Source organism: Lytechinus variegatus, chromosome 2 (assembly GCF_018143015.1).
Source record: "Lytechinus variegatus isolate NC3 chromosome 2, Lvar_3.0, whole genome shotgun sequence".
Lineage (NCBI taxonomy): Eukaryota > Metazoa > Echinodermata > Echinoidea > Temnopleuroida > Toxopneustidae > Lytechinus > Lytechinus variegatus.
The window spans coordinates 26,719,417-26,733,673 of record NC_054741.1 but is presented as its reverse complement, the minus strand read 5'-3'; the positions used below and the strand labels follow the sequence as shown (position 1 = coordinate 26,733,673).

At 36.8% G+C, this 14,257-nt stretch overlaps 1 protein-coding gene across 1 annotated transcript; it reads right to left on the bottom strand.

Moving 5' to 3' along the window:
* Positions 1-316: 316 nt before the first annotated feature.
* On the bottom strand, positions 317-12,799 carry LOC121409711 (paired box protein Pax-2a-like; the record flags this gene model as incomplete). The annotated part of the gene is made up of 5 exons (XM_041601620.1): positions 317-1,268; positions 7,576-7,694; positions 10,586-10,852; positions 11,319-11,557; positions 12,588-12,799. Coding segments are annotated over 5 exons (1,338 nt in total), but the record flags the coding sequence as incomplete, so codon positions are not given.
* Positions 12,800-14,257: the final 1,458 nt, after the last annotated feature.

Below are 14,257 nucleotides of genomic sequence, written 5' to 3'. Positions count from 1 at the left end.
ACCTATAGGCTATTTAGGTAGGCCTATACGTGCTTCCTCCCTTATACGAGTGATTACTACGTTATAATCATTTCCGGTGACTAAAATGTGTTCATATCTTCTGCTGATAGTAATGCATTGAATCCGGATTTCAATCAAATATGAAATTTCAAAATTAGAACTAGTCACGACAACTACTATAACAGAATCACAATTAAGGCAGACATGTAGGATATCATATGCAGTTAAGAGGCGAACATTAAGCGTTGTCTTGTGGTTATTGAGGTAAAATAATACAATCCACAACCAATCAAAAAAACCAAAACAAAAAAAGTGTTAAGAAATCTTGTAAAGAAATCTTTATCCGAAAAAATGCATTCTCCCTTAAGCCATTATACTGTGACTTTTGCAATTCTTCGACTTCTGTAGAACACAACATATGGAAAATGTGTGATGAACATGATATTTACAGTATTGCTGATGAAATTGATCAATGACAAAAAAAACTTCAACCATTATTGTTTCAGAAACCTAATAGTTATGGTTATCAGATATATCATATTGTTGTAAAGGTTTATGAGAAGGGGAGAATCTTGAGAAGTTTCACAGGCTTCCCTCGTTCGTGTGACTGAAAACAAAACGTAGGTGAATCTCATTACTGAGATACGATTGTCAATTCGCTTTGGAAAAAAGAAATCAGCATATTGTCATCATTATGTACAACTTTGATTGATCGTAAAGTACAATAGTCTAATAGTCATTATATATGCTGGAAAGCATGCATTTCATTATGATGGTATCAGTTTACTTGGAACAGCGGCGGGAATGCAGAACGGCATGATGCGGGGCTTGATGTCGTTCCCGATAATGGCGGGTTTGAGAGCGCTCCTTTTTCCCGCGGGAACATCGTGTTCGTCTCGATCCATGATCGGAAGAGCGAATCTCGGGTGCACCATGGCAGGATGCGGAATGCCGGGATGAGGCACGAAAGATTGGTGTGGTATGATGTGCGGAGGCTGTATCGTGGGTTGGGAATGGTGATGGGGGTGGTGGGGTATGGTAGCGGGGTGAAACGGTAGGGCCGGTCTTTGGTGCTGTGGGAAGTGTTGCCCTCCTCGGAGAGTAAGGAACGGTAACGCCCATCGTGCCAGAGGGAGGTTGGTGTTCGCCAGTGGATGATGAGGGGGAATGGATGGAAGTCGGGTTGGAAGAAATGTCGTCGAAGGAGGTAATTCCACCACTGCTTTGGACCCGTCGGCTCCAGAATGCTGCTGTAATAATTTCAGTGCCTGTAAATGAAATAATGAAAAAGCAAGCATTTTCTTAATGGTAAAGAATGAGAATACACATTCTATAAAATTTAAAAGAAATAGAATGAAGAGAAGATATCATACATCATATACTAGTAGCTGAGCAGACACAATGGCACTTAATCTTATAGGCCTATCCCCATTGCTGTTTACTGCACCTTGTTTAGTGTAGCACAATGCGGACATTTTTTTTGCAAAAAAGTTACCATAATGGTAACTTTGCCATCTAGTGATAACTATCAAGGAATCCTCTATTATGACTGACTATTGAGCATCGTTACCATGGTAGTTACCATTCGATGGCAGAGTTACATTAGTATAAACTTTTATGCAACGGGGTCCTGGGGGCGTTTCATGAAAGGACTTGTCGGGCGTTTTATCCGACAGTTACCATAGGAAAAGTGCCTCTCAGCCAATCAAAATCATGGAAAGATGTCAGATCTGACAACTTGTCGGATGAAAATATTGATGAAACGCTCCCCTGGAGTGGACTTCTAACCCGTGAGCCTTAGACAGGGCAGTGACGAAACTGTTATTCAGGGACCATAGAGGGAGTTGATAGATGTTCCCTTCGGCTTATCAATTGCAATTTGTTTTATTTTTTGTCTTAAGGATGTTTTTATTGTATTCTCTCAAATCCAAATACACATTCCATTAACAAGTTTTACAAATTATTTAAAATACGATTATGAATTATACAATAAATCCATATCTCATATAATTATACAAATTATACATCAAACTTCAAAGATACTGGAAATCAATAAAATACTGATGAGTTTCAACAATGGCAAAATGAAATATTAACAAGATGTGTCAATATTAATGACAAGAGAGAGAGAAAAACAATGATAAAAAGGTGATGTTCTAAAAGAATGTGATCGATTCACAATATTTGCAGTATCTATGAGCAGATGAGAGAACTGTTAGTACTGTTGAAAATAGAAATACAAAGCAAGAAATTCAAGTACAGTAGTCTCTTCAGGCTGATAGAAAATGCAACGTAAGATGAAGTCATAAGCAAAATCAATAAAGAATGCGCGGTAAGGACATCTTTGGCACTTTCGATATCATTCTGCAAACAGTGATGTCACAAAGTCGTTGTGTGACAGTTTAAAGCACGGAAAGACATGAATATGTGGATTCTTCTAACACGGTGGGATTTATTTGTGTATCGTATCGTAAAGGGAAAAATCAATTTCGAAAGTTTTTGGAGAGAGACCACTTTTCACTTTGTCTCATTAAAACAGACGTTCTCGTCGATCTGCAAATCCAACAAAAGGAGAATTTGAGCGACGGAAAATTGCTCATTGAATCATAGAACCCTCTCGCAATCATTCACATCGTTTGTTTCATGTATTGATTTATCTGTGCCTGTGCATGTCAAAATACAAACAACGCAAGTTTCCCAGCAGGAACAGACATAATTTTATTCAGTGGGTTTACAACTGTACCCACGTCTTCTTTCCTTAATCCAGCTGTCATTCTGTATGTAAATATTACTGATTCTGATTATGAGTGTGTATTACTTTTTTAGTCAACAAGTAATAGGGTGCGGCGATGCCGGGGAATGCGACAAACGATTGTTTGAAAAGACTATTGGTTCTCGATTACACCAATCGTAAACACCTGGTATCGCCCTAATAGGCGTGCAGGTGTAATGGGAAGAATGACAACTCGATCGAATGGCGTGACTGAAGTACTATCGAGAGGACCAATGGTATCGATTGGGTAATTGTTGCGTATTGATCATCCGTTGGAGGACGATTGTTTGTGGTCATGTCCCATAGTCTCATTCAAAACAGTGCAAAACGTTGGCGCGTTTAGGGAAAAGGATCCAGATAACGTACCTTTTCCTTCAAACTTTTTTTAATTACACTGTTAAAAAATTTATCCTTAAATTAATAAAAGAAGTTCCTGCAGCAGAGTCCCGAGAACACCTGTAATCTTACCAGATTGCGCAATTCTACATTATATCATGTAAAATTACAGGAAATTGGTATTTGGTGTATGGAACCTTACAAATTTCTTTAAATAAAGCACCATATTCCCCTTTTTAGACAGACATTTTCTGTTAAATTGCAGAAGAGTTCCTGTTTTATGATTTTACAGAATGATTATGTTATTGCTTTCTGCAAAATATTCTTTTTTACCCCTGTAAGATCAGGGTTTTGTAACAGTGTAGGATACATGTCTTGTACTTTTATTCTTTTCTAAGCCTTGCCTCAATTAAAATGGGAGGAAAATTTGTTATTTAAAAAAATACATACTGGGAATTAAATCCGCAACCGTGAGATTGAGCTGATGATTTGCCAGAGGCGTTACAAATAAATTAGTTTTTATGTACTGTAATATTTATGAGGCGTAGTCTTTGACTGATCAAACTTTGTTTTGGATTTATCTGACGCACGGAAGACAATTTCGGAGGGAACGATAGCGTCCCGGGGTACAGATATAACCCCAAGCTGCTTGCCGTTCTTCGAAAGATAATTATTTTCCTCATTACGAACGTAATACTATAATAGTAAAAAGTCCATTTAACAAAGACGATTGTGTTTTTTGTAAATCTTTTTAATCAATGTGTCAAAATAAAGGGGAAAACCCCTCTTTTTAATAGCAAGAGAAGGTTGCTGGTAAACAATAACGTTTACGTGGGCAGATTTTCGTTGCTAGCGCGGTTCTATCTCAGTATCGTCAATCCTTTGGACTTGTTTCTTCATGAAGTAACCTTATTCTGTTTTCTACAAATTGAAAATAGATGACGACAACCCGTTTATTCAATTATCCAAGCAGCCTTGATATCAGTATAGAGTTGGAGAATAGTTCTTAAGTAGGACGATTCCTTATTGATTTGGGCATCTTTTATCCAGAAGATTTGACGAACGGCTGGGTGCGCATGGTTTCACACAGTCATTGTTCCTCAAATTGTTAGCGGCTGCTTTGATAGCGAAGATGTCGATAACTTACCCAAGGTAATGGCATAAGATAAAGAGAACAAATAAAATATAAATACATTCACATTATGTACGTATGTGTGTGTGTATGTATGAACTCTGATTAATTCGCAATGTTAGTTTAGGAGAGACTAAAATAGTACTTATGTGTTTCATGACAGTATAAATTTACTACACCTGGGTCGAGAGTGGCAAATGTGTATAATTATCCTGCTCATTACAAATCCTGAGTGGCGTGACCTTTTTTTAGTGAAGTGGACAAGGCAAAGATGGAGTGGTCATCAAATAACACCCCACTTTAAAACTCAAGAACACGAAGAGGTGTTTCTTAATCCATGTCACGAACACTCCAGTCATTGATTTCATCTTATGATACGAAAGTTTGAAAAATCAATTAAATCTCTTTTTAAAAGAGATGGGAAAGCCTGGAAACCCATTAATGATCTTTTTGCTTGAATATTGTCAAACACCGTGAAAGACATGTCATATATTATGTTGTGAAATGTGACATTAGTAATAAATGAAATTGGAGATGTGTAGTTCACTCTTTAAGCAACTCAATTAAGCTAGTTGGGTGTTAAGAATCGTATAGGTTGATTTTGTTAAATATGCAAAAATATATTGTTTGAACTTTATGTAGTTTTGGTAAATATTGGTGATGTTTACCAATGTTTTCGCCTTTAATAGGCTTGTTTGCGTTCATAATCACACTCCCCGCTTTGACAAAGTATAACGTATGATTTTCTCAACATGTTGCAGGTGTACATAAATGGGAGCTTGTTGGGAATATTTTAGACAATAGCTGGTCTAGATCTCCTTGTTTAACTAATGTATGATTGGAATGCACTAGACAAGCCCAGCTTTTTAACACCCTCTTTCCCATTTTTAATTTCATTATTGTTTAAACTTATTATTTATTTCATTCATTACAATATATTTAAATATATATTTGGAATTTGTTTATGATTTGTTTGTGATGAATGTATATCATTTTGTTGGAAACGGAAAATGAATAAATTAAATGAAAGGAATAGATGTGAGTGTGCGCGTGGTCTTGTGTGTGATAGGGTGGGTGTTAGGGTATTGGACGGTGTGTAGCTGGTGTATGCAATTGAAAAATTTAAAACTACGCCATTTGTCACTTTGTTTGCTTATATATTTTGAATGACACACAGAATATCATTGGAAAGGGTTTGGAGAGTGAGGATGTGTGTGAGGGTGTGTGTGAGCGAGGGAGTGTGTGTAGAGGTGTGCAAGTGAAATGAGTTTGAACATCACCTCAACCATGTTGAATAGTTCATATATTGAAATATTATTTGTGAGTCCGTGCGTGCGTGTGGGTGTTTGAAGGCTTACATGTTGAAAAATAAAATGTTGAGGTGTGTGAATGTGTGTGTCGGGGGGGGGGGTCTTGGAGCGTCTATGAAAAAATACCTTGTCTTGTTTTGTGAACGAAGTGCATTTTTTTTTTCGTTTCCATAAAAACTCTTTTTGTCTTTTTTTTATTCCTCTTACACCATACAGCGGTTTTAGCTGCAATGTTATCCAATAATCCAACACTTTCGAAAAAAGAAGAAATTCGATCGTATAGGCCTCCATTTCATTTCTTGACATTACTCTCATTTCTCAGTTGTATCATATATTTACCGCACAGAGCTTCTAACATTATTTTTAGAATAACTTCTTTTCATTTTCGCTCGTGATTCCAAAAAATTCTAACGTGATCGTTGCTTAATTTGATTCGTCATTTTGCGGTGTAACCACTCTTCTATACTTGGACAATAATAACAGTCTTTCTTAAAACCGCGAAATGTATCGCCAGCTCAGCGAATTAATACCCAAATACATATCTTTAATGGTCGTACTGCCGAATCATACCTTGTTGGCTTGCTGAAGAAAACATCTCCAATGACACTTGCAACGTACAAAACATACTTCAATTAATTTCCCTGATTTTTTTAAAGAATAATTTTATCAACATTTTCAAAGTTTAGAACTGTTTGAAAGATGTAGGGCCGATTTTTTTCATCGCAAAACAACATGTCTTTTTTGAACGACTGACTTCTTAAAGACTTTCATTTTTTTCTGGTAGTTGCTAAACTACATTTAGGGATTTACTTTCATGATAAACAGGATAAAAATTGATTTTTTTAATTTCGCAAGATAAAAACAAGATCAAGATTCACGTACAAACCGAACTACCTATTCATCCCTAATTATAACTGAAATATGTCCTAGATACCTTTATGATTGAGAAAATATATTAAATAAGTTTAAAAGTGTCTAAACTTGACAAATATTATAGATAACCTTGTCCTCACTAGTCTTCTTCACTATGATAAATTCATGATATGATTTGAAAAGCTATTAACTTCTTATGTTCGATTTTTGCAGCCCGGTAAAAAAAAGAGACCACACAATTCGAGATCAATGAATCACCTGAAAAGTGTTAGATTATAAACTATCCTTTCTCTCAGTAGGGCTATATTGCCCAATTATGTTCTTCTTTTGACCCATGTTACGGCCGTCCTTGGTGTTTTAAAGACACGCTTTTTTGACTAAGCGATAATAAGATAATCATCGGAATTCGTTAATATAACTATCGACTTTTCTTGAATTAATGCAATGGTAGTTCATGTGATCAAAAGTAATCATAAGCTTTGCACATACAGAGTTAATCTATGAATAACCACCTGTGGTCTTTCAGAGGGAGAGAGACGGCGAGGACGAAATCATTTACGGGCATAATTTAAAACCATTATCATTTAGCTGAACAAAATACAACAAATGGGATCGAGATAGTCTCTTCTATATCAAAGTTTCATGTTTGGGATAAATTAGAGTGATGTTTATTTTTAAAAGCTCTCAAATGCGGTGCTTTAAAGAGGAAGACAAATTTCTTGATGCCTTAAACTCATGTTAATCCTTAAATTGATAAGGCACTGGGGGTGAATTAAACGATGTACTGCAGTATGCTGAGAGTATATTACGGTACTACGTGGAGGAAAAAAAATCTGTAACTGACTGTCAAGTATAGAAGTAGGTATTGCGTTGAAACTATTCAGCAAAAACATAGTATAAAGAATAAGTAGCGAGTTAAAGAAATATGGAGAATATTTGATATATTATGTAAGTGCTTCCAAAAAAAAGAACAGAAATGTGTAGTGTTAAGTGTATCTATTTGTAAAGAGATGATATTTCATTTGCTATATGTATTTTATTTTGTATATGTCAAGAACTGAAGTTATCATCAAATAAAAACGTCTCAATACAAAAAAGAAGAGGTTCCCGAATGGGATTATATAAAAGCTGCCCCTTTTGTGATTTATTACCTTATTGTCGAGCCATTTTTCTGCTTGGGGAAGAGGAATGTCTGATGGAGGGCGCTCTACAGATTTCTTAACATCGCAATCTCCAACATCTCCCGACTCCCGTCGGGCCTTCTTTTGATCTGAGGAATAAAAAATTACGATGAAAGAACAAATGAAAGGATTATAAAAGCGTATCGACTTGGATTAATTTCCAAGGACATCGAAACAAAACTTCTTCTGTTCGGAATTCTGCCAATGATGATGTTATCCAAAGCAGCGATTACAAACCGATATGATAAGGAGATAATAGGCTATAGATGTTCGCCCAGTGAAGGAAAAAAACGACCTCGAAGAAAATCGGTTTGTTAGATCCATTCTTCGGTATGAAATGCCGTCATAAAAGCGTTTCATTTTTCTGTGGCATAGGGTCGATACGTGACCGTCCACTGTGACCGTTTGTATGCACGCCGTCACAGAAGTAATTACCTCTAATAACTACAACATCGACAACAACAAATGTAAGACCGCCAGCCCATTTCCCCGCCTTCCATATACGCTTATCTCTTAAAATCGAATTCATTTCCTGACAGGAATGATATGTCGGTTTCACGATTTGAAGGGGGATATAGACAACTCATAAATACGAAAATGTATATAGCTTTTTTTTCTAATTTTCCTTTGTCGGCTTGCCAAACGAAAAAAGGTAAATATTACGCAGATACTAATTTTGCCTGCAATCGATACAACACAAAGTGAGTGCCGTCATGGAAGGCCTTTTAACCGATTGATTGCGATCGATCGCCAGATATCACGCGGCATTGGCGCAACGAAACATTTATTCATGCAAATAAACAACGGGCACAATTACACCCAGGGTTTAATGGGACTTTTAATGCACCTCAATCCCATTTACAGTATAAAGTCATTAAATAAGTAGTAACGACTTCCGAAGATTATTTATAACGATTTCGTTCTTTGCCTAATTGAGTTTTCCCTTTCGATTACATGATTTTACAGGCTTCTTCAATATCGATATTCCACCCTATCTCATTTGGATAAGCAATGCTCTCCATCATAATACCTTAATGATAGATGCGATAGATGTTGACTTTTGAAAGAGACAATGGCACTCCTAAATGAAGTATAATACATCATTATGAATTATCCGGGCGGACTGAGCCAGCGATCATTCTTACAATTATTTCTTTTTGGTCATTTTGCCTCCGAAGAAGATTCTGCTAGGATCGAAAGCTTAGGCCCCTTTTGACTCTCTTATTTACTCCATTGGCTCTTTTTTTTAGATAAGCAGTTTACAGCAGCTTCTTTTTGCCAACTATTTCTTTTTGATATTTTATACAAATCATAATCTCATTTCCTCATGAAATGCATGCTAGACTAAAAGCATCCAATGAAGAGGTCTTGGAGAACTTGTGTTATCAATAAATTTGGGCATGGTTCTAGACTTAACGTGAGGGCGAGGGCTTCTGGTTGCTTGAAAAGTATGTTACAAGGAAATTTGCCTGTCGTGGACTGAATGAGGGGGGGGGGGGCTACAGAAAAATTAGACAAAATGGCATATTCAACCTGTTTAAGAATGCATTTAGAACATTTTAATTCACTTTTACGATAAAGAAGACAGGACTCACAAATAGGAAGTGGGCCTGTAATGTTAGACTTTTCGGGCATTTCATTTATACGCGAGTGGTCATCGCGAACGAGCCAGAAAATTTCTTGTTTTTAAGAGTTTTTAATTATTTCCAGAGAACTTTGAAATATAATTCAATACATGGTCCTAATGATGGACTTAATTTTTCTTTCTTTAAAAGTATAAGGTTAACGCGGAATTAAACATAGCAAGCTATGATGCATCACTATATCACAAGTCGATTCATAATCCGCCTCTTTCATAAATACAAGCTATTGGTCCTTCTAATCGTTTCAAAGTGACCTATAATCATGTCGTATCGATCATAAAATAGTATGTTCGAATTACACAGACGGCTGCCCTGCGGGATAGTGTCTGGTGAAATATTGGATTCTGGCAGATTTAGGCCTTAATTAGCGGTATCTTTATGAAGTATCGACATCATCGGTCAATGTTTGTTGATTGCCACCCATTGCTCGGGAAAAAGGTGACGATTTCATAATGGATCCCGAGTTCGGACCCAGGGAGGATTATGTCCAAGCGGTTGGCAAAATGTTGCCTTTGAATCGCATTATGAATGTCCCATATTATTTGTTGGCAGGCTAACGCTTTATCGATTATGTTCGATTCATGTACGCAAATACGTGTGCAGTTCTATCAAAATGCAATTACCCATTTGGACTTTCATCTACCGACTTAATAATATGATTATGGATCGTGTTGATAAGTGTACATTATCCCATGATGGAATGTTTTACAGCCTTTCAGAGTGACAAAGCAAAGAAGTATTTTCGAGTAAGGCCACCCAAAGATATTGAAAATATCCTAATCCTTCTTGTATCGTGTCATCATAAGAATAAATCAATAGCTGAAAATGATTTATCAAAAACTGAAAATGATATAGACAATCATAAGACAACCGATGGCATAAAATAAAATGGATTAGATAAAGTAAAATCCCCTTTTGCTGGTTGGTTGGTTAGTAGTGACTCTATTTTAAGAACTCTACATCTTATATCAAATGTCAAATATAAAAATTATACAATATCAAATGTTGGACGGTAGAAATAGAACGCCACAATATGATTCATGGGGTGCTAATAATTGGATGAAATGAAATGATACATAGTCGATCTTTACTGTCAGAAATGTTTGTATCAAGGTAATGTATTTTTTTGTGGGGGGTAGTTCGATGAGGTGGGAATTAAAAGGAAAACATTTCGGCAAAAGCATTTGCGAAATGACCCTCTGCATTCTGGTATTGTACGGTAGCAAACCGCATGTACCCCCCTCCCTTCCAAAAATAAATAACTAAATAAACAAATAATAATAATAAATAGATGGAAATAAAATAAACTGAAATATTCTCAGAAGCCATTTCCTCACCTGGCTCGTCAGGATTACCCTTGTCGTTCCTGACGATTTCAATTCTTGATCTCTTTGTCGGCTGGGGATCTCGAAGCCCTAAAATGTCGTCGACGGCAAAGGACGATCGTCGCGATGAAGGCGTCATGGACGAGACGTCGGTCGGTGACGTCGACAGGGACCTCTTGTCATCGGGAAACCGTCTCGGTGATGTGGGGGACAGGCTGCTTGGTAGGTGAAGGCAATCCGAATCTTTGGTGTGAAGCAATGGATCTTCGTTCAAATTCTCTGCCAGGCAAAAGAAAGAGTTGATTAGGATACTAAATGTCTGATGTGGCTCATCTTTAGTCAAGTGGTTTGTGTCAATTGCAGTTTTTACCTTGACATACTTTCGTCTTTCCGAATATATGTTAAAATATATTTGTATATAATTCATGATGATAATTCGAATTTAGTGAACTATATTTTTCTCATTCTTTTGTGATTTATTGATTATTAAATGCATGCCATGTCTCATTTTTGAGCTTCATTCCAAGACATTCTACTTCATTCATTCACTAATACAGGATTTGTGATTATATTTCCCACTTTTTAACTCGAATAAGGCCTACCTATTTTGGTTTGCAGAGAAACGATGACATCACTATGTTGAGAAAATGCTTGAAACAAATTTCCGTGAGAGACTGATTACCCAGGTAAAATTTTACATGAAGAGGAGAAGAAAAAAAGATTTTGATGACGTCACTTCTCTCACCTTTTCTGTCCTCGGGTTCGGAGGAGCAGTTTCGGAGGATCCTGTTGATGGAGCTCACACTGGGCAGTGTCTCCTTGCTGCAGATTCCATCCAGGAGCAATCGCTCCCGGATCTCCCAGGCAAACATGGAGGAGTTCTCCTGCTTGTACTGTGCGATGCGTGTCACCACAGCGGGAGTGGACACACGGGGTTTGCTCCCGCCAATGGCTCCCGGTAAGATTGATCCCGTTTCAGCAAACCTGATGAAAACACACCAAAACAAATATATACAAAACTTTAATAAACTTGTAGAAAATAATCATGTTTGAAGACATTGTATTTGTTTTATTAATTCGTTTTACAAAACTATTGTGATACTTACTTATCAAGCTTGATGGTTCATCAATGGAAGACAAAATCTGATAATTTCAATCTTGCAAGAAAGTCATTGTCAGGCACAATAAAAAAAATCCACTTCTCCAGCATGTAATAATACCGAAATTTCAGGGTCAAAATTTCCGCAGATATTTTTTTTCTATTTAATTAAAGGATATACAGGTGGCTTTGAAATTGGTTGAATTGCTTTTAATACATGTATCATTTTATGCAACAAAGCATTGTATTTGAATTGTGATGGGACAGGAGTGAACAGTTTCATTTTGTTGAGCTCGCACGAATTTTTGTAACTAAAACAAATTAACACAATGCAAAATCATCCAAGAAATGAAAATTTCTTACATTTTCCGTGATCTAGAGTAATAACACAAATGTGTAAAATAAATTAATGAGGGGTTACATTGGATGCTTGTCGTCTTTTATTAGCTTACAAAGTTGTCTAGTAAAAAGCTTGTGCACTGCAATTAATTACTTTCCCAGTTATATGCTCTCATCGGCCCAATTTCAACGTAGCTGGATAAGAATTAATACAGTAAAAATAATATACAAGAAAACAAAATGTGACTTGATCGTTCTGATTAGAACCCCTCCACAGGGGCAGGTGGCCCCAGTGATTTTGTTTTAAAAAAGTGCATGTATATATAGTTTTAAAAAAGAGAGACGTGTAGTTATACAAATCAGAGAAAACGGGGGAATGGTAACCAAAACATGAAAAAGGGAGAAAAAAATTAGAGTTTGAAATCGTTGGACTAAAATACCTCTATTATTCGATGAAAACATAACATAACGCCTTCTTTAGACCATACGCCCCTCCACCCCCCACACACCGCCACCTTCTCCCTTGCGTCACACTTAAATTACTATCTTATTGCTTCCAAGCGAATAGTTTCTCACCTGCTCAGTATCTTACTGACGCAACCATGGGATACGAGTAGCTGTCTCGAGATATCACATGGGCGGAGTCCAAGATGAGCCAGTTCCAAAATGCGGTGACGTATGTGGATGGGGAGGGGTCGACCATTGGCAAACACGCCCCCAAGTTGATTGATACCACCTTGACCTGGAAAAATCGAAAGACAGATTGGAGATAAATTATCAATATTTCTTATTCATATACGATGTGAAAACATCAGTGTGTACACAAAAATGATATACTGTTGTCCATGAATAGTCACAAGACTCCTTTGCTACCTTCTCCATGATGTGATCAGTGCTTTCGTGACGATAGATCATTCATAATTTGTCAAAAAATTTCAAAATTATCTCAAGATCGACGGCCAGGCTCTCGAATGTGCTAAATTCTATTCATGGTATCGTCTACGGATAAGACGTAATGATGAGAAAGGTAACAGTCTCGGGACAGTCTCAAATGTTCTCGATCTGCCTATTGGTGTCCCACATGGGTCAGGCGTCGACCCTCTGTTGTTTAGGTTGTCTGGCAGACTTCCAAGACACTCAAGTAGTATATTAGTTAAGTTATTCCTACCATGTAAATGACAGGTACTTGACCACAAGCTTTTACATAATAGGCCTATTTTCCAACTAAATACCCCAAGATATATAAAGATAGCTGTAAACTGTTTATAAGAAACGTGTTTAAAACATATCGTAATTTTAAGCCACAATTTTTTTTTCGTTTTAATGTTTCACTATAAAAGCGCGATACAGCTGCTAGTGCTGACCCGTTGTACGATGAGGCTGTGCAAAATAATATGAAGAAAAAACCCAATGAAATTGAAACAATTACTCTTACAATTACCTAATGTAATAAATCTTTCAACCATCAGCATAACATAAAACTTTGCTATTAGTCACTGAGATCCCTACACATAAAATGGGAAATGGCGACGTGAGGCCGGCTTTATCTCGAGGGGCCTTCAGTCCACTATCGGCGGTTGTGTATCAGCGCCAAAATTTTCAGGCGCGAAGGCGGCCTCAAATCCAACGCATGTGTATCAGGGACCTATTGGCGAGCTTACAGGGGCACTCACACGTAGACGTTTTTGGCCAGTGTGACCAGCCGCTTTTTCTTTTATATTATAATCTCAATGTCAAGAATTACCTTTTGTTAACAACACAAACTGATTTCTTGCTTGATGTAAATAATTCGATTTCTATATATTTTTTATGTTTACAAACGGCAACTCTTGATAACAAATAATAAAACGAGGAAATAGTTTGTCATATCTATGTATGTATACAGTTGCTAAACGTGTGTTTTACACGGAACTTTCTCAATGATAAACACTGGACACCACGTAAACAATACTACAAGAAAGTAGATAAAGCGGGATAGCTTTACAGTGCCACGTGATTGGACATGTACATGTATATGAGGTAAACCTATCATCAGTAGATTCGGACTATTATTAGGGGGAAATCCCTCTCTGCAAAACAAACTTGTAATCCTTTTAAAAATCGAGTGCTTTTGTAATTTTCAGAATTTAACTGAGGACTTTATCATGTTTATAGTTTGATATTCCCTGTCTTCTTGGAATTACGCTGATGGTAAATAACTAACGAGAAAAACATGATTACCATAATCATAACAGGATCATAACAGG